Source organism: Brassica napus, chromosome C3 (assembly GCF_020379485.1).
Source record: "Brassica napus cultivar Da-Ae chromosome C3, Da-Ae, whole genome shotgun sequence".
Taxonomy (NCBI): domain Eukaryota; kingdom Viridiplantae; phylum Streptophyta; class Magnoliopsida; order Brassicales; family Brassicaceae; genus Brassica; species Brassica napus.
This window is the reverse complement of record NC_063446.1, coordinates 72,785,026-72,804,952: the sequence shown is the minus strand read 5'-3', so window position 1 is coordinate 72,804,952 and position 19,927 is coordinate 72,785,026. Positions and strand designations below refer to the sequence as shown.

The 19,927-nt window shown below is 38.4% G+C and overlaps 2 protein-coding genes and 1 pseudogene across 2 annotated transcripts; 1 reads left to right on the top strand and 2 right to left on the bottom strand.

The window, feature by feature from the left end:
• Positions 1–5,802: 5,802 nt before the first annotated feature.
• BNAC03G69880D (uncharacterized protein C630.12) lies at positions 5,803–9,197 on the top strand. The gene is made up of 13 exons (XM_013817512.3): positions 5,803–6,044; positions 6,655–6,714; positions 6,801–6,979; positions 7,055–7,190; positions 7,264–7,360; positions 7,442–7,501; positions 7,589–7,689; positions 7,871–7,905; positions 8,012–8,069; positions 8,156–8,230; positions 8,299–8,456; positions 8,532–8,789; positions 8,862–9,197. The coding sequence occupies exons 1-13, from the start codon at positions 5,913–5,915 to the stop codon at positions 9,082–9,084; spliced, it is 1,572 nt and encodes a 523-aa protein (XP_013672966.2). The 5' UTR covers positions 5,803–5,912; the 3' UTR covers positions 9,085–9,197.
• A 121-nt stretch (positions 9,198–9,318) lies between these two features.
• Positions 9,319–10,130, bottom strand: LOC106377313 (small polypeptide DEVIL 22-like). The gene has a single exon (XM_022698390.2). The coding sequence runs from the start codon at positions 9,788–9,790 to the stop codon at positions 9,644–9,646; it is 147 nt and encodes a 48-aa protein (XP_022554111.1). The 5' UTR covers positions 9,791–10,130; the 3' UTR covers positions 9,319–9,643.
• Positions 10,131–13,419: 3,289 nt separating this feature from the next.
• Positions 13,420–18,536, bottom strand: LOC106377312 (annotated as a pseudogene).
• Between the last annotated feature and the right edge of the window lie 1,391 nt (positions 18,537–19,927).

Here is a 19,927-nt window from a genome sequence, read left to right as displayed (position 1 = left end):
CTTCACACGTTCCTTGAGAAAACAACCTCAACTCCGGAGCTGTCATCACCAACAATGGGCTCGCTGAACCAAATCCAGCCTATATACCATTGAGACGACAAGATAGACTCTTGTACAGTGTTCTCATTGGTGCCATATCACTTCCTATGCAACCACTCGTTGTTAGTGCAACCACAACTCATGAGGTATGGAGCACGCTCAACCTCATCTTTGGAACACCTACAAGGGGTCATATCAAACAATTCAAATATCAAATCAAGAGTTGTGTCAAATGAACCAAAACCATCAGTGAATACATGCGGCTTATTAAGACAAAATCTGATGAGCTTGTGCTTCTAGGAAAACCAATTGATGCAGAAGATTTGATTGAACAAATCCTAGCTGGTCTACCTGAAGAGTACAAAGCAGAGATTGATGCAGTCAATGGAAGGGACAATCTGATCTCCTTCGTGGAACTCACTGAAAAGCTTCTTAACAGAGAAGCAATGTTTGTGTGTGATCAACCAGCCACACCGACTTTTCCAGTTACAACAAACACTGCTACAAAAGGAAACAACAACAATCGAGGAACTTGAAAACCATCTTTCTCATCACGCAACAACAACAACTACAACAATAACTCCAACAACAACAACTTCAACAACAACAACAACAACATGAAACGTGGATCTCGACCTTATCTTGGTCGTTGTCAGGCTTGTGGTCAGCATGGACATAGTGCTCAGAAATGTCCTTACTTCCGAGTTGTTGCATCAGATGCTTCAAATCACAATTCTCAACAATCTCAATGGCGTCCTATGGCAAATACAACATATCTCAACAACAATCATCCCGATGCTTGGCTTATGGACAGTGGAGCATCTCACCACGTTATTGCTGATATGTCAAACTTTGCTTCTCAAGCGCCTTACACAGGACAAGATGATGTTGTGATTGGAAACGGATCTAATCTTCCAATTACTCATACGGGTTCACTTTCACTTACTACCCCCTCTAAAAAGTTCAAACTTAATAATGTTCTTTATGCACCATCTATGCAAAAGAATCTTATATCTGTGAATCGATTTTGAAAAACTAATGAGGCTTCTGTGGAATTCTTTCCATCAATGTTTCAGGTGAAGGATCTGCAAACAGGGACACCAGTACTAACCGCTCCAGTTAATGGAAATCTGTATGAATGGCCTACTAGGCGATCATGGCCACCTCTTGCAATAGCTACTTCTGTTTCTTCTTCCCTAGACTGGCACCACCGTTTAGGCCACCCAACTTTTAATGTTTTACAAAAGATTTCCTCTCTGTTTTCTCCTGGTTTTTCATGTCAAAATTCTCAGACTTCATTGCAATTCGTGTTCTATTAATAAGAGTCATAAGTTGCCTTTTTATGATACCTCTATCTCTTCATCTCAACCTCTTCAAATTGTCTTCTCAGATGTCTAGTCATCACCAGAACATTCTTTTGACGGATATAAATATTACTTACTTCTAATTGATCACTTTACTCGATATATGTGGTTCTTTCCACTAAAGCTTAAGTCACATGTCGCAGCCACTTTTGTCAAGTTCAAACAACTTGTGGAGAATCAGTTCAACACCAAAATCAAAACACTATATTCAGACAATGGTGGAGAATTCATTGCACTGCGCTCGTTTCTTGCGGATCAAGGAATCTCACATCTAACAACACCACTGCATACACCAGAGCACAATGGCTTGGCAGAACGGAGACATCGTCATATTGTGGAGACTGGTATGTCCTTACTCACACACGCCTCGGTTCCAATTCAATACTGGACATATGCATTCGCGGCAGCAGTCTATTTAATCAATCGCATGCCCACTAAGACTCTCTCCATGGACTCACCGTATTTACGTCTATTTAGAGTCTCTCCAAACTACTCCAAGCTTCATGTCTTCGGTTGCCTATGTTACCCGTGGTTGTGACCCTATACGACTAATAAGCTTGAACCGAGATCAACTCCTTGTGTTTTCCTTGGTTATTCCCTCACACAAAGTGCTTTTCTCTGTTTTGATCCATCTTCCTCTCGTCTATTTGTTTCACATCATGTTTAATTTGTCGAAACAGAATTTCCCTTTGTGTCTTTAATAGCTAATTATATTCCTCAAACTGCTAGTCAAGAGGTACTGTGGACGCCGCCAGTAGAACCAATTCTTCATGCCAGCGGTTTACAGCCATGTTCAAACGCAACAGTACTAGCATCTCCAACTGTTGATCCTTCACCACCGGAGGAATCAAGTTTACCTCCACCTGTGCAGCCTGAGTCAACACAGCAACAACCATCAACGGACAATCGCATTGTGACCAGATCACAGAATCAGATAGTCAAACCTAATCCATGCTACTGTCTCAGCGCAACACTAGCACCTAACATCGAGCCACACACAATTCAGCAAGCTTTGGCTGATGAAAAATGGCGCAAATCAGCAAGTGCAGAGTTTGATGCTGCTTTACGAAATCATACTTGGGATTTGGTGCCAGCAGAAGAAGCAACCAATGTCATTGGTAACAGGTGGCTCTTTCGCACTAAGTTCAATCCTGATGGTACGGTTGACAAACTCAAATCACGCCTAGTCGCAAAAGGCAATCACCAGAGACCAGGCATTGACTATCATGAAACATTCAGCCCAGTGATTAAGTCTCCGACAATTCGACTTCTTCTTGGTCAAGCAACTAAATATAATTGGCCAGTGAAGCAACTAGACATCAATAATGCCTTCTTACAGGGCACACTCACGGAAACCGTGTATATGAAGCAACCCAGTGGCTTTGTAGATCGTGACAAACCTAACCATGTCTGTAAGCTCAACAAGGCGTTATACGGATTAAAACAGGCTCCGCGTGCTTGGTACACAGAATTGAAGACTTATCTGCTTGGCCTTGGATTTCGAAACTCAGTAGCCGATGCCTCTTTGTTCTTCTTCATCAACAATGGACGTTATCTGTTTGTGTTAGTCTATGTTGATGATATTATCATCACCGGTAACTCTGAATCAGCAATCGCATACCTCATTACTCATCTGTCGAGAAGATTCTCACTCAAAGACCTTGGTGATTTATCCTATTTTCTTGGCATTGAGGTCCTTCGTACGCAGCAAAGATTTCACTTATCTCAACGCAAATACATTGGTGATCTCTTGTATCGTACAAACATGACTAACGTAAAGCCAGTGCCTACGCCAATTTGTGTGTCTACGTCGCTCTCTGTTCGTGATGGTGAAGAACTTGATGATCCATCAGAGTATCGTAATGCCGTGGGCAGTCTTCAATACTTACTTCTGACGCATCCAGATATAGCCTTTGCAGTCAATAAACTCTCTCAGTTTATGCACAAACCATCGACTATACATTGGCTTGCAGCTAAGAGAGTCTTAAGATATCTTGCAGGCACATACACGTCTGGCATCTTCTTATCTCGACACAACAATTTGTCACTTCATGCATATTCTGACGCGGATTGGGTTGGTAATAAGGATGATTACACCTCTACATGGGCTTATGTTGTGTTTCTGGGACAACATCCAATATCATGGTCGACCAAAAAGCAGACAGGAGTAGCTCGCTCCTCGACGGAGGCAGAATATCGTGCAGTTTCGGCTGCAGCTTCTGAAGTTCGTTGGCTCTACTCACTACTCTGTGAGGTTGGTGTCAAGCTTGACAATATTCCCACTATCTACTGTGACAATATTGGTGCTACATATCTCAGTACCAATCCAGTATTCCTTTCAAGGATGAAACACTTAGCTCTTGACTACCACTTCATAAGAGAACAAGTCCAAAATCATACACTGCGTGTGTCACATGTCTCTTCCAAGGACCAGTTAGCTGATGGCCTTACCAAACCGCTTACGAGAAACCGGTTCGGGATGCTCTTTACCAAGATCGGTATTACTAATCGTGCACCGTCTTGAGGGGATATTAGGATAAGTACAATATTAAAGATAACTCTTATCTTATTTAGTAGATTAACTTCGTATATAGTTCGTTGTTATCTACAACTGAGACTCATGTATATCCTCTACGTTACTTGTATCTCTATATAAAGAGAACTCTTGTAATCAATAAGATAAGCAATCAAGCATTCTATCTTTTATAAAATACAGTTTAATTAAGTTTTATCACTTGATTCTACCATTTTTATTCCGTATTTATGACATAGCATCCTAAAATTACATAAACAAAAATTAATCTCTTATACTAAAATGTAACCATGTTCAAAATATGATATGGAATGTTATGTGGAAAACATTTGCCAAGGAAAATGTCGTGGAAAACAAAACTAGGTTGATTCATCATCAGGGCCGGCTCAACACTGTTACGGGCCTTAGGGCGAAAAATATTTTTTTTTACCCTCTAAAATTTATATGTAGGTAATGTTTAAAATGTTTTTAAAATTTAATCAGTAATATTTTGTAATGAAAATAAAACTATATACATATCAAATAATTGGGGCCCTTTTCAATTTTATTTGTTATATTTATAATTTTTAATATATAAAAATATAGATTATAAAAAAAATTGGACCCCTTAATTAGTATTATACGGGGGGACACGGACTTGGATCCGGGGCAGTCGCATCGCGTGTCCCCCCTAATAAGCCGGCCTTGTTCATCATAATCCCCACGACAACTTCTCCTCATATGACGGTGGTTTTTTTTTTCTTCTAAAAATTATCTTTTGACCATTATAAATTAATTATTAGTTGTTGTACTTGTACTAATGATTAAACTAATTACGAGTGATGGGCTGTCGTTTTTACTCCAGCCAAGACGCACGGCGTGTTTCTCTTTCAATAATAATTTTGTTGGCCCTTATCCAAATAATATAAGATGACCTGACCTATGTTAATTGGTATGTCGATTTGGAAAGATGTCAAACTGATGTTAATTAATCCGCTACATAATAAAACAGTAGATGTGTTACCCTATATTGTAAGTATCTTTCTTCTTTTGTTAAGTTCAAATAAATCTTATTTTAGATGGTTTGAAATTTTTTGGAAAATTAGGCCAAATGACCAAGAAAAAAACTACAATTCATCAACTAGCCAAAATCCAACCCTCTCCTCATTTCTCTTCCTATCTTTTTCTATCTTCTTACTACAAATTTAATTTCTTTTTTTCTTTTGGTTATCTCACAAAAATTTTCTTAGTAAAGTTAAACTGTCTTAGTTTCAAAAAAGAAGAAGTTAAGCTGCCTTAAGAAACAAACAGCAAAAAGTCAGGGCATGATAGACTTTGAATTTGGTATAATTTGCTGTTTAAGTTAGTCAGAGATTTCACTGATTTTATTGGATGTTTTTAACTTTTTATGGTTGCTGATTTTATTTTATTTTCTTATGAGTCCAACCTGAAAATCAATTAGTTTTATAAAATATTGTTTAATGGGAATTTTCGGTTTCTATGATTCTGATATTTATAAAATGTATTTCAACTTCTAATAATAGTTATTTTTATCCATGGACGTAGCTGATTTGATGAATATATGAGTTATTTTGTTTACCATGTATTATTTTCTCCTTCTCACTAATGCAAAAAGTTACTTCGTACATTGTACTGAATCGATGAGAGATTCAGAGACTAACCTTTGAAACAGAGCGAGAGAGCGGAGATTCAAGGAGCTCTTTCTTTAATAGCCTTTTTACGAAGCATTATAGTTCCGATATGACTAGGCGCAATATTAAACTCGGCCCAAACTTTTTCTCGGTCGAAATACTACAACATTCGTGCCGTTTTTTTAAAAACTACATGACGTTTTGGATTCTCATACTACGGCCGTGTTACAACTCAAAACGCATCTAAGCGTCGCGTTTTTACCGCTCTTTTTTTGGTCAACAAGCGATCATCAGATATCTCTCGGGCGAGCAAGCCGAGAAAGAGATTCAGATGCTCTGAAAGATATGAAACACCACCACAAGCTCACGGTGGCTCTATGTCTCATCTGGGCTTCGTCGATCCTCTACGGCGAGATGTTCGCCTTCTGGGTTCCTTCTCTCTTCACTTGTTCTTGGCCTCACCATCATCTCCTCAAGGTCCCTCTCTAGTTCTCCACTAAAGTTTCCATCTTTTTCGATAACTGATCTGCAATGTTGGGTCTGAACAAGAGTTTAGATGCAATGACACTTTGATCTTGTAGTTGCTTGTTCTGTCTGAAAGTAAGATAATTTTTTGTATGGTAAAGAAATGATTTGAAATTGAAACTTAGATATCTAGTCTAAATGGCTATAATCAATCAACGAATGGTAAAGTCTAAAACTTTGATTCCAATCAATGTTGGGTCTGAACAAGAGTTTAGATGCAATGACACTTCGATCTTATAGTTGCTTGCTCTGTCCGAAAGTAGGATAATTTTTTTGTATGGTAAAGAAATGATTTGAAATTGAAACATTGATTGTCTCGGCTAATGTTCAAGAAATCGCTAGGCGGTAATTATGCGTTTTATAAGGAATTATTGATTAGATGAGAGATCATACAGAAAAAAAAATCGTTTCTTTCACCTAGACCGATTTTTAGAACACTCTCGGCATTACTATTTTCGGGTTAGTAATATCTTTGATATGTAAGCTGTAAGCATCTCAAATAAGCTGTCTAGTCACTGTTCTTGGTCATCTCTGTTAGCTTCTTCCTTCTTTTTTTTTGCAGAGTGATGGAGTGGAGAGTGATGTGAAGTTTACTAAAGTAGCTATTGTCACTGATCCACAGGTAACTAGCTCTTCAAATGCTTTTTCAATACTGTTGTGTGTGTGTGTTAATGGAGAGCCTATCATCTGATTGTGTGTTGTTTGCAGCTCATGGATAAGACATCGTTTCGTTTGTCTTCAAAGACGCTTGCTTTGGAGGTTGCACAGTTCTACACTGATGTAAACATGCGGAGATCGTTCTTTCAGTCTGTCTTGCCTTTCAAACCAGACGTCGTTTTATTTCTAGGTGATTATTTCGATGGTGGTCCATTTCTCCCTGAGGAAGAGTAAGCCCCTCTCCTTGTTCGTCTCTTTTCAAAAAATGGCTCATGTCAATGCTGAAAAGTCAGCTATTGAATCAGGTGGTATGAGTCTTTAAGCCGGTTTAAACATGTGTTTGGGATGAACTCACAAGGACAAGCTGGAGACGTCCCTACGTTCTACATCTCAGGGAACCATGATATTGGCTACTCTCGTGTTGCCTCCCATAAGCTAGACGTATGACATTTATCACCTCTTTTCCTATATGAGTAGCAATCTATTGATTGACATAACTTTAATATTCTAACAGGTGATTAATAGATATGAGAAAGCATTTGGGAGCAGAAACCGTAGATTTGTTATTGGAAGTACTGAGTTCGTCAGCATTGATGCACAAGCTATTGATGGTTTATTACAAAAACTTTGCTTTTTTTCTATGTATCCTTATAAGTTTTTTTGTCTTCTGTAACTGAAAAGATGTTTTGCAGGGAATCCTCAAAAGGAATTGGCATCAGAGGTTTGGAAGTTTGTACAAAATGTCTCCTCTGGTGTGTGTGTTTATTCAGCTTATATCCTTTTCTGCATTTACTATCTTCTGATATGTGAAGCTTTACACAAATCTTTTTTTTTGTTAGATGCAAAATCACATCCTAGAGTTTTATTGACACACATCCCATTATACCGGCCAGATCAAACCCCATGCGGCCCTCACCGTGCTTCTTCTGTCATTGATCAGGTAAATAAACTCAATACCAATGTTAAAGAAATCGATTCTTGACCGATTTTTTGAATGTCTAGACCAAACTTTAAAAAGAATTGTTTTAAAAAAATCGTTTCGTTTAGACCCGATTTGCCTATACTGATTTTTAGAACACTTTGTTTTGTGGTCTAATAATGCATTCCCTTTCATGTTACAGCGGCTATGGCGCCATTTTAAAGATCAAGAAGTAATGTAAACTTCTGCCTTTATTTTTTCCATTTTATAATATACAGAACTTGTAGTAAAGCCATCTTAACAAGGAGAAACTAATCCGATGCATGTCCTTTTTTGTACTCAGGTATCAGAACTATATCACTGCAGAATCATCAAAGAGGTTATTGGAGTTAATCAAACCGGTAAGATAAAAAAACTTCTGTAATTTATTCATGTCAAAGTCCCCATCTCTGTTAGGCTCTCACTAATTCCAACGCCTTTTATGCAGACGCTAGTTCTGTCTGGCCATGATCACGACCAGTGTACTCTAACTCACAAGTCTGAAGCAGGATCTGTAACTGAGGTAATATAACCACATAATATTTGTATTTCCACTGTGGACAATCTTTGATGGTATATATCATATTGCAGCATACTTTAGGGACTATAAGCTGGCAACAAGGAAATTTATATCCCTCATTCATGCTATTATCTGTTCCCAACGCCATCCATCAAAACTCATCTGATCAAGACAGTATGTTGCACACTCAACTATGCTTCCTTCCGAGACAATTATTCATCTACATATGGTATGTTCTTGGCTCTGTGATTATTTTTAAATTCATGTTTATTGATCTCTGTGTCTGATTTTTGAACTATACCAGGTACCTTTCTCTGTTCGTTTTGACCCTTCTCGCTCTCCTTCTCTGGCCAAACCATGGCATAAGCTTCTTAAACAACGCTGCAGACACTATCTCAAGTGTAATGAAGTTAAGCTTCTTAAGCGGTGTCACGAAAGAGAAGAATGAAGATGAGAACTGTGAGTATGAAATGGTGTGGGACGCAGAAGGGTCTATGCATCTCGTTAAGAAAGTTCTTCAAGCTCCAGTGAAGCGTCAAAGCGATAAATCTCAAATAGAAAGGTGAGTGAGATCTCAACATCCATTGGTTACTCTCTATGGGCACAAGTTTTGATATTCTATTAATCTTTGTAGGGGCAATGCTGTGCTGAGATCTGCAGCTAGAAAGAACGATATCGAAAATGTGATGGACTCAAATGTAGGTGTTGGAGTGTCGGATCCTCTAATGAGATCAGCATCGAAGTCAAGAACGAAGCTTGTGATCCAGAGAGTGATACGTACAGTCATGATGAGCATTGTCATTGCGGCGTTCAACGTTCCTGTTTACATGATGTTGATTTTCAAAGATTGGGCATGAAATGTTGGGAACATGGAAACTATGATCTATAGATATCTAGATGGTGACAAGTGAAAACTCTTGTTGTGTTATTATTAGGATGTTGAGATGCAAAAGAAGAATACTTTATTCGATATGGTTCTAACATTTACCATTAGATTTATTGTTCTTTATTAGGACACATGATGCAATGAAACTGAAAATATTACAGAAGTGTCACTAATCATAACCCTTGAAGTATCTTCAGTTCCTTACAGAATCAGCATCTCTAGCTTCTCTGTTTCAGACACAGTAACACTCTGGCTTGATTGGCAGATAAACATCTCTTGCTGCTCTCTCTCTCTTGTCTGATGCAAACCAAAAAATAAAACCTAAAGGACAAAAGATTGATCCTTTATAGGTTAAAAAATGAGATGGAATGTAAAAGAGTTTGCGTCATAACAAATCAGAAAGAGAACTGAAGTTTTTTTTGTTGAAATGGCAAAGAAGCCAAAGGAGAGCTTCAAGAACTAGCGAATAGGGTCATTGAGATATCTATTAATATATGTGTATTATATATTGAAGGATGAGAGTCATCTCATTACTCATCGCCATGTATGTACCAGCAGCAAAGCATGGTAGCGCAACGACGAAGAATATAGAGACGAGCTCGTTGCTCCTTCACCAAGGATGCACATTTGCTTGTGAAGGCGTGACGTTTATTTAACTTACTCTTTAACTCGGCCATTACTACAATCAATGTGTTTTTTTTTTGCTATTTATATAAAATCAAGAGAAAATGTTGAGACTTTTGGTGTAGAATGTGATGGAGGAAAGAAAAGAAAAAACCCTTTTGTGGGTGAAAGAAGAGAGAGAGAGTTGTGAAGAAGTGGCAAAAGGAATGAAAGAGTATAAATGGAGTGAAGGAAGAAGAGAAATCTTGGGGGAAAAGGTGAATTGGATATGAAGGAAAGAAGAAACAGATGAACGTGGTCTGAGTTTTGGTTCATTTATTGGCATTGGGATGTGCATGGATCAATCTTTTTTGATTCTCCAAGGAAGTGTTTCATGGAAACCATCAAACATCACTATTTTATTATCTGTCCTATAAATAATTGTTTCATGTGTGTTCGTTTGATTTATATTGTAACCTTTTGACTTACGATTTTTTTTGTTCTTGATACTTCTTTTTTGATGATTTCTTGTTGTTGAAAGCTTTACTCTTGTACATGTACCTTATTACACACAAATTATTATATGATCTCTTACAAATATGGAGATACAGCTCTTTGTTTTTATTTTGGAATTTAGTAATTATATCAAGTATCACAAGACCGGATAAATCAGAGACAACCAGATAAACTGTATAAGTTCTAATCTTGTAAATAATAACAAAAATGTGAAAACAAATAAACTATAGCTGTAAATTGTGAGTTAAAGTATAGTTGACAAACGTTTAAGCCGTACTTAATCACAGACGTGCTTATGAGTCATTTAATTAGATAATAATGTTTGAAACCTCGACCATCTGCTTCTATAGACTCTTACTCATCCTCACCTGTGTTTAAGCTACTACACTAAATTTACTTGTCAAAATGTTAATATGCCTTGAATCTGGATGTTACATCTAGGCGATGAATGTTACATCACGTACATCATACCGTCTCGGTTGCATCAATAGCGTTGCATCAAGTTATTATGGATGTTACATCTGATCGTGGACTTAAGCCCATGAGTCCGTTTAGTCTAGGGTTTTAGATGCGAGATATTACTATATATATCTTGTATTCGGAGTAACCCTGAACTTGCACTCTGTAAGCTCAATATCGCCTCCAAATAATAAGATATCTCTTCGCCCATGGACGTAGCCCTAGGGGTGAACCACGTTAAATATCTGTGTCGTAGTTACATCGCTTTTATTCATCTGTTTCTGCATCTGTTTCTTCTCACAATTGTTACAACAAACTGGTATCAGAGCTTCAGGTTGTGATCTAGTGAGAAGTTGTCTAGAATAAACGCGAAGATCGACAAGTTTTATGGGAGAAATAGCTTTAGTCTTTGGCAAATTAAGGTGCAGGCGTTGTTGAAGCAACAAGGCATCTGGGGACCATTGTCAGGGAAGAAATCTGAAGCAGCTGATTTGGAGGCTCTGGAAGAGAAAGCGTTCTCAACAATTTTGTTGTGTCTAGCAGACGAGATTATCATCTAAGTATCAGATGAGAAAACGGCTGCTAGTTTGTGGCAGAAGTTGGAGAGTTTGTACATGACAAAATCTCTGACGAATAAACTACTTCTGAAGCAACGCCTCTTTGCCTTGCGTATGCAAGAAGGTATTGAGCTTCGCGACCATCTTGACAAGCCAAATGTGATATTACTGGAGCTGCGTAACATCGATGTTAAGGTGGAGGATGAAGACGCGACACTAATCCTGTTGGTATCTCTGCCGAACTCCTTCGAGAACTTCGTGCAATCGTTCATTGTTGGCAAAGATACAGTGAAACTGGAAGAAGTTAGGTCGGCGCTTCATAGTCGGGAATTGCGCCATAAGGCATCCAGCTCAGGGACAGACAATCAAGCATCGGGGTTGTTTGTCAGTGGTGTGAAGGGACATGGGAACATAAGGACTTCAAAAGATAGGAAGTCGTTTCCAAGGGGTCCTAAAGCATCTGATATTTGCAACTATTGCAAAGAGAAGGGACATTGGAAGTCAGACTGTCTCAAGAAGAAGAAGGAGCAACAGTCTGGATCTGCTGCAGTAGCTGAGGATGAAGCCAAGTCTGATAGTGACATCGCTCTTGTTGTGCACGGACACACACACTCTTCTGATGTGTGGGTTCTGGATACAGGAGCATCCTACCATATGACACCGAGGAGAGAGTGGTTTTCGAAGTACACATAGGTACTTGACGGCAAGATTAAGATGGCAAATGATTTTGTCTGCAAGATTGCTGGGATCGGCTCAATCAAGCTCAGGACACATGATGGAAGATTCTGCACATTGAACGAGGTTAGGCATGTTCCATCAATGACGAAGAATTTGATATTCATGAGTCTTCTGGACAATAGAGGGTTCAAATATTCGGGTGGTGATGGAGTTCTGAATGTATGCAAGGGTTCTGATGTGATTCTGAAGGGTTTCATGAACGATACTCTGTATTTGTTGAAGGGTACAACGGTTACCGGTTCAGCAAATGTTGCATCGCCAGAGATCCCAGAGGAAGATATGACTAAGCTATGGCATATGAGGCTTGGACATATAGGTGAGTGTGGGATGCAACATCTGTCGAAGCAAGATATGCTTCATTCTGATATTGGTTTGGAACTCTGCTCGAAAGAGTTTAAACAATTTTGTAAGGATGCAACATCTGCCAAACATCTTACAGACAGGGGAACACCACAACGGGATGGTGTTGCAAAATGGATAAACCAGATAATGCTAGAGAGAGCGATGTGCATGCTCTCGAGTGCTGGTTTAGAGAAGCGGTTTTGGGCTGAAGCAGTTAACACGGCTTGCTACTTGATAAATCTTGTTCCCCACATAGGCATCGAGTGCATGATACCTTCTGAGGTGTGGTTAGATAGATTTGCCGAATATTCACTTTTAAGAGTGTTTATGGGCTACAATGATGGAATAAAAGGATATATGGTCTGGTCTCCATCAGAAAACCGAATGGAATGGTGTCTTCGATGAAACATCTATGGTTAGGAGCTCAGGGTCCAGTTCAGAAGCAGAAAAGGGTAGCACTGATGAACAGGTGGAGCTACAAGATGATCATGAAGTGATCGATGTGCAGGCACACACATAAAATCAAATCAAGAGGAGCGTGTAGAAGATGTTCAGTTGGAGTCTACAAAGATTTAACCGCTTGACGCTACAGAGTGTAGCATCGTGAAAGATCAACCAAGAAGGGTTGATGTCAGGCCACCAGAGAGATATCGCTTCGAAGATATGGTGGGTTATGCACTTCAGGTTGCAGAGGAAGTGGATGCGTCATCTACTTACATGGAAGCTGTTTCTAGTCCCGAATCTGATAAATAGCATGTTGCAACGAGAGACGTGGAGTCTCATCAGAAGAATCATACATGGGACCTGGTCACATTACCATCGGAGAGAAGGGATGTTACATGCAAGTGGGTCTTCAAGATTAAGGATGGAGCATCACTGGCAGAAGGAGCTAAGTATAAAGCTCGGATTGTTGCAATAAGTTTCAGTCAGAGAGATGGAGTAGACTACAATGAGATATTCTCATCGATGGTCAGACATACGTCCATCAGAGTGTTGCTAGCGCTGGTAGCACGTCAGGACTTGGAGCTTGAGCAATTTGATGTGAAGACAGTGTATCTTCATGGAGAGCTAGAGGAGATATACATGACTCAGCCAGATTGTTGTCGAGTTCCTGAAAAGGATGACTATGTGTGTACGCTTCAGAAGTCACTTTGTTGATTTAAGCAGTCTCTCAGAGGATGGTACAAGAGATTCGACAGGTATATAATCAAGTTGGGCTACATCAGAAGTCCTTATGATTGGTGTGTCTGCATGAGTAAGTTGAAGGATGCGACGTTCATCTGTTTGGTACTCTACGTGGATGACATGTTGTTAGCTGAAGAGAAGTGTGACATCGAGAAGCTGGAGCTTCTGGGTTTTGAAGTTGAGATGAAGGATTTGCGTGCAGCAATGAAGATTTTAGGGATGGAGATCTTCAGAGATAAGAGATAGGGAGAAGGAGTTGTTCTTGTCACAGAAGGCCTACATTAATGAAGTGTTGACAAGGTTCGTGATGTCTTCAGATGAACATATCAGTATTCTGTGCACTGCAAATATTCATCTCACCATGTATATGGTTTAGCCCGTTGGGCATCTGGTCCGCAAGGACATTTTGCCCGTTGGGGCGAACGGCCCGTTGGGGCATCTGGTCCGCATGGACATCTGGTCCGCAAGGACATCTGGCCCGTTGGAGCATCTGGTCTGCAAGGACATTTGGTCCGCAAGGATATCTAGTCCGTTGGGATGTCTGGTCCGTTGGGACATCCGGCCCGTTGGGGCATCTAGTCCGTTGGGACATCTGGCCCGTTGGGACATCTGGCCCGTTGGGGGCGTCTGGTCCGTTGGGACATCTGGTCCGTTGGGACATCTAGTCCGTTGGGATATCCGGCTGATGACGAACGCCTGGCTCTAGTTGAGCATCTGGCCGTTAAAGGGCGTCTGGTTCGTCAGAGCAACACATCTGGTCTGAAGGGACATATGAGGCAAAAAGAGCGATGGTACATTTGGCGTTGAAGAACGCATCTGGTACATTTGGTGTTAATGGCGCATCTGGCACTTGAAAGTGCATCTTGTACATCTGGCGCTGATGGCGCATCTGGTACATCTGGCGCAGAGAAACGCATCTGGTACATCTGGCACTTGAAGGTGCATCTGGTACATCTGTTATTGAGAGGATTCAAGTCAAGGTATAGAATTGTTGATATGCCTTGAATCTGGATGTTACATCTAGGCGATGGATGTTACATCACGTACATCATACCGACTCGGTTGCATCAAGAGCGTTGCATCAAGTTATTATGGATGTTACATCTGATCGTGGGCTTAAGCCCATGAGTCCGTTTATTCTAGGGTTTTAGATGCGAGATGTTACTATATATATCTTGTATTCGAAGTAACCCTGAACTCGCACTCTGTAAGCTCAATATCGCCTCCAATAATAAGATATCTCTTTACCCGTGGACGTAGCCCTAGGGGTGAACGACGTTAAATATCTGTGTCGTAGTTACATCGCTTTTATTCATCTGTTTCCGCATCTGTTTTTCCTCACAATTGTTACAACACAAAATTCTATTTTCTGTTTAGCTGAAATTAAATCCAAAAATATTTACTTGGTTGAAAATCGCAGCCTTCAGCCATTCGGAGAATCCAAGAATCTACTTTGGAATCCATTAACGAGTCAGAGTCTTGTCCATCACATATAATAAAGACAGTTTGTTGGATAAACAAACAAAGACACTTTGAAACATTTTAAGAAATAGATTTTCTCACACAAGTTTATACCAAGTATATGATGGAGACTCGGAAATAGATTTTCAACTTGTGAATCAAATCAATTCCTCAGAGTTGTTTGAATTCACTTCTGAAAGACATGACGAATCTGGAAGAGGGTTTCTGGATATTTGCATGGAAGGCTTAGGAGGGACTTCGATTGCACCCAAGCTTCCTTCCATCATCTCAACACCTCTGTTTCATGGCTGGACGATTAGATGGACATGGCTGAATACACCAAGGACCCACCAAGATCTATCTTCTTGTCCGGACCAGGTAGTCCAAGTGGCAGGACGGGCTTGTGGTGGCAACCACCATCCGGATTCGATTTCCTCCCCATGCGGAAACTACCCTGCCTCTTCTGGACACCAAAGCGGTACTGGGTTCGATCCAGCCCAGGTAAAGCCCTCCCGGGTGAAGTGGACCGCTGCCTGACCGGGCCCAGGGGAATGACCCGCGAAGCGGGGAACCCCTAGATTATCAAAAAAAAAAAAAAGATCTATCTTCTTTGCAATCTCGTTTTCCTCTTTGGTACCATCACCAATTACGCATGTATGCTCTCCATTTTCAAGATCCTTATATATCCAATCAGGAAAGTAAGCCGAGCTAGAGTTAGAAGCAACATTTTCTTCTGTTTCTTTGTTCCTCGCTCCGATCATCTCGAGAACCAACATTCCGTAGCTATAAACATCTGACTTGTAGGAGACTGGGCCATACAGTCTTGAGAACACCTCTGGTGCAATGTAACCTATAGTTCCCCTTGTGTCTAGAAATGACAATATGCTTTCTCTTTTCTCACATAGCTTAGCGAGACCAAAGTCCGAGACCTTAGGACAGAGGTTATCATCTAACAGTACATTATGAGGTTTAATGTCAAAATGAACAATCCTTGTTCTGCAGCCATGGTGCAAATACTCAACTCCCCGAGCAACACCTAAAGCAATACCATATAGTGTACTCATATCTACATTCAGTGAATTCTTTCTAGAAACTCGTACACAATTGCTCTGTTGGTCCCTTCATAACAGGAACCAAGCAAAGAAACAATGTTAACATGAGATGTTTGGCTCATGCTAGCGACCTCATTGATGAAGTCTTCACCATTGCTCTTAAAATCCTTCATGTTTTTCACCGCAACCTTACGACCATCACGTAGGTTTCCTCCGTAAACAGTTCCAAAACCTCCTTTTCCAACTGTGTACGAAAATGATTTTGTAATTTTCTTCACTTCTGCGTAACTGTATTGTTTCAGTTGTACTAGCGTCCCTAGGTTCTGGTATTTCCGATGATGTGTACTTTTTTTCTTTCCAAAGCCTGATGAAAATGCCATGAACAAGAGAAGACCAATTGCAATTGATCCTAGAAAACAGATAAATTTTATTGGAGTTATAATTTTTATTGAGTTATTGGAAGACTTAAAACAGTTCTCAAAAGTTTTTGGGGTCAGAAACAAACCCAAGAATCCAGAAGCCACTCCGATGCCTAGAGACAGGGAAAAAAAAGGACAATCAGTTTCTAAGGTATGTTCAACTGAAACTGTTTCTCTTGAAAGGAAAAATAATAGACACCTATTTTTGCTGTTTTGGAGAGGCCTGCATGAAAAAATATGTCAGTTCAAAGTCACGACAGAACTTATTCATATCATTAAGACAGAACTTAGGAGTTTCTGAGGAAGGGAAGGGAGCTTCTCTGAATGATCACCAGAAAAGAAATGTAATAAATCATTTTCATGTTATGTAAACTAGTTCCAGATAAAAGGACGAGGAAGAGAGGAGATCTGGTTCTCGTGGAAGATCATTACCAAACCGAACTAAAGATTCAGATTAACTGAACTGAAACAGTGAATTTAGAATCCTAGAAAGGAAGAGAATGGGCACCTACCTGGTTTTGCGGTTTTGTAGGGCTCCATAAGAAAAACACATTAGGTCTCCAATAATTTCCCGGAAATTTCTCTTGGAACTAGGTGGGTTAGTATGACTTAGTCTCCCAATGGACTGGTAGACATTAGGTCTGGGCAAAAACACGAAATCCGAATAGGAACCCAAAAACATGAATCTCTATATACTTGATCCGAAATGTAAAAAATACTCCAATGGATGGTATAAAATATATAAGGATATTTGTGACATGGTGATTAGTATGTTGTAAATGCTGCGTTATGTGTCTTAGTGGAACTTACGAGGCTGGAAATCGACTTATGAGCAAATTGTTACAAGTTTTGTCAAAGGGAATAAATTAAGATGCACAAAGAAACTTGCTAATAGTTCAGAAACATACCAGAAGGGAGCATTTGATTGCATTTGATTTTTGATGAAGAGTTTCTCTTGCAGCAAACAGGAATGCCGACATCGTAGCCGCAGACTCCACCAGTGGATTTACATTCTTGACACGTTCCTTCAATCATCAGCTTCACCTCGAATCCTTTTTGGAGAACAATTTGTAAACGGGTCATATCCAAAGTTTCCCTCTCTGGGACATAACTTGTGGGAACAGTGATGTTGAAACTCGCATAACATTTTTTCATGATTTTCATTGCTCTGATGCATTGAGGCCACACCAATCTTTGGACATTTGAAATTCGCGGGATTGGGAAGATGAGGTTCGCAGAGATAGTATACAAAGAGGGTCGTGTACTCTGGTGAAAGCTGAAATAGTTCATTAGTCAATGTTGTACCGGTGAATGTAGAATTGCAGAATGATCCAACTAAAAAGTCTTGCCTCGCAAATCCAAGGGTGTTGGTTGAGTTGTCCATGTAAAGGCGACGGTACATCTGACCTGAGAAGGTAAAGTATGTCTTGTCCGAGTTTTGGTCACACTGAAGCCCCAAAGAAGGATGACCACAAGGTTTTGGTCGAGCCTCTCCCCAGAAAGGAAACCCCGCTGAGATATTCCCACAGTGAAACAGTTGATCGCAAGATTTAAGGTCTGGTTGACTTAGAGCACAAGGAAGATGGTGAAAGTAGAACAAGAAGAATAATAGCAAGATCAGACGAAAATTTGGTTTTGAGAAAGGGAAGAGTATTGGAGAGGACATGCTTGATTGATATCTGAGTAGACTTGGTTTATGTTAGTTGACTTAGACTTTTCTACTTTAAATTATTTTTTATCTAAATGTCCAATTGGGTCAAATCATTTTTTTATTCAAAAACTCGATCAGCATAACCAGCAAACAAAAACTTTTAAATATGCACCCGCCCCGCCGAAACCCGCCAAACCTGTGGGTAATATTAATTATATTAAAAAGAATTATTTTATTTAAAAAGAATTATTTTAATTAAAAATTATTATTTTTTAAAAAATAATATTAAAATAAAATATTTATAATTAAAATTATATAAATATTTACAATATTTTATATATTTTTACGGATTTTTTTTTATAAACTTTTTTAAAAAAATTTGCGGATTATCGGATACCCGCGACTCAAGTTCGGCTGACCCGTACCGGCCAGCTTAAAATAATCTCAACCCGTACTTGTACCAACTATTCAAAATTTTCAAATTGTTCGACCAGCACCCGTCCCGCGGCGGGTCAAAATCAAACAGTACGGAACCTGCGGGCAATGATTAAAATTCCCAGCTCTACAAGCATATAGTACACCACTGAACATGAGTTTAACTGGTGACCACTTTAATGAACGTTAGGAATTGCAGAGAAAAAATTTCTAAAGAACTATATGGAATAAATTAGAAGGAAAAATTGGAGAGGAAAAATGTAACAAATTGTTATAGTAAATAGTAACCAAAACAAGGAACAAATCTTCAAACAATAAATCATTTGATAATTAACTCTAAAAAAATAATGGATGTAAATACCAGAGTGAGTCTGTAAGGTGGTACAAAACATATCCAAACTCGAAGTATTATTATCCAAACCCGAACATGTAACCCAAAAGACAAAAGTACAAATTAATCACAAATATAAATATTTGATACATAAAGAATTTTTTATCTACTTACAAATAGTTTAGGTTGGCCCATAACATTTAAGATTTGTCAAATCAACATATGTCATAAAGTTCTTTATTTGATAAGATTTAAAAATTATACTCACTTGTTATAAATTTTAAATGATTTAAAAAGTGAGTATAATTTTTAAATCTTAAGATTGTCTTTTAAAATATTTTATTTTGAAAATATTAAAATAATAGGTAAGATATTATATATATTTAATAATAAATAAGTTATTTGTAGGAGAAAAAATAGAAAATTAAATGTTATGGGCCAAATTTTTTATCTACTTGTAACGAGTGAGTATAATTTCTAAATGTTATCTACTTACAAAAACTATGTCAAATCAACATATGTCATAAAGTTCTTTATTTGATAAAATTTAAAAATTATACTCACTTGTTAATCTAACTTTTTTTTATAGATTTTTAGTATTTATTTATTACATTATTAAAATTATATAGCAACATAGAAAGCAATGGCAGAGTTCTTTTTAAACATAACTATTTTTGTCAAAAAAATTCTATGTTATGTGAAATTTTTTTCTGTTTTTATTTTATTTTCGGTATTAGTTATGTATTATTAATGTTATTATTTATTTTTATCATATTTTTATTTTATATGTAGCATTATTGAATAATAAGTCTTATATTTAAGTATTTAACTAATTTGTTATTATCAATATGTTTTAAAGTTTAATCATTATATACATATTAAATAAAAAGTTTCTAAAAGTAATATTTTGTTTATGCATAAATTTTTTTTTTGGTCAAAATTTTAGAAATGGTTATTCAAATAAAAAAAGTTAAACATCAAAATGAATTTGTGAATAGCGTTATGATAATGAGGTAACACACTATTTATATATTTTTATTTTTCTCGTAAAATGATGTATTATTG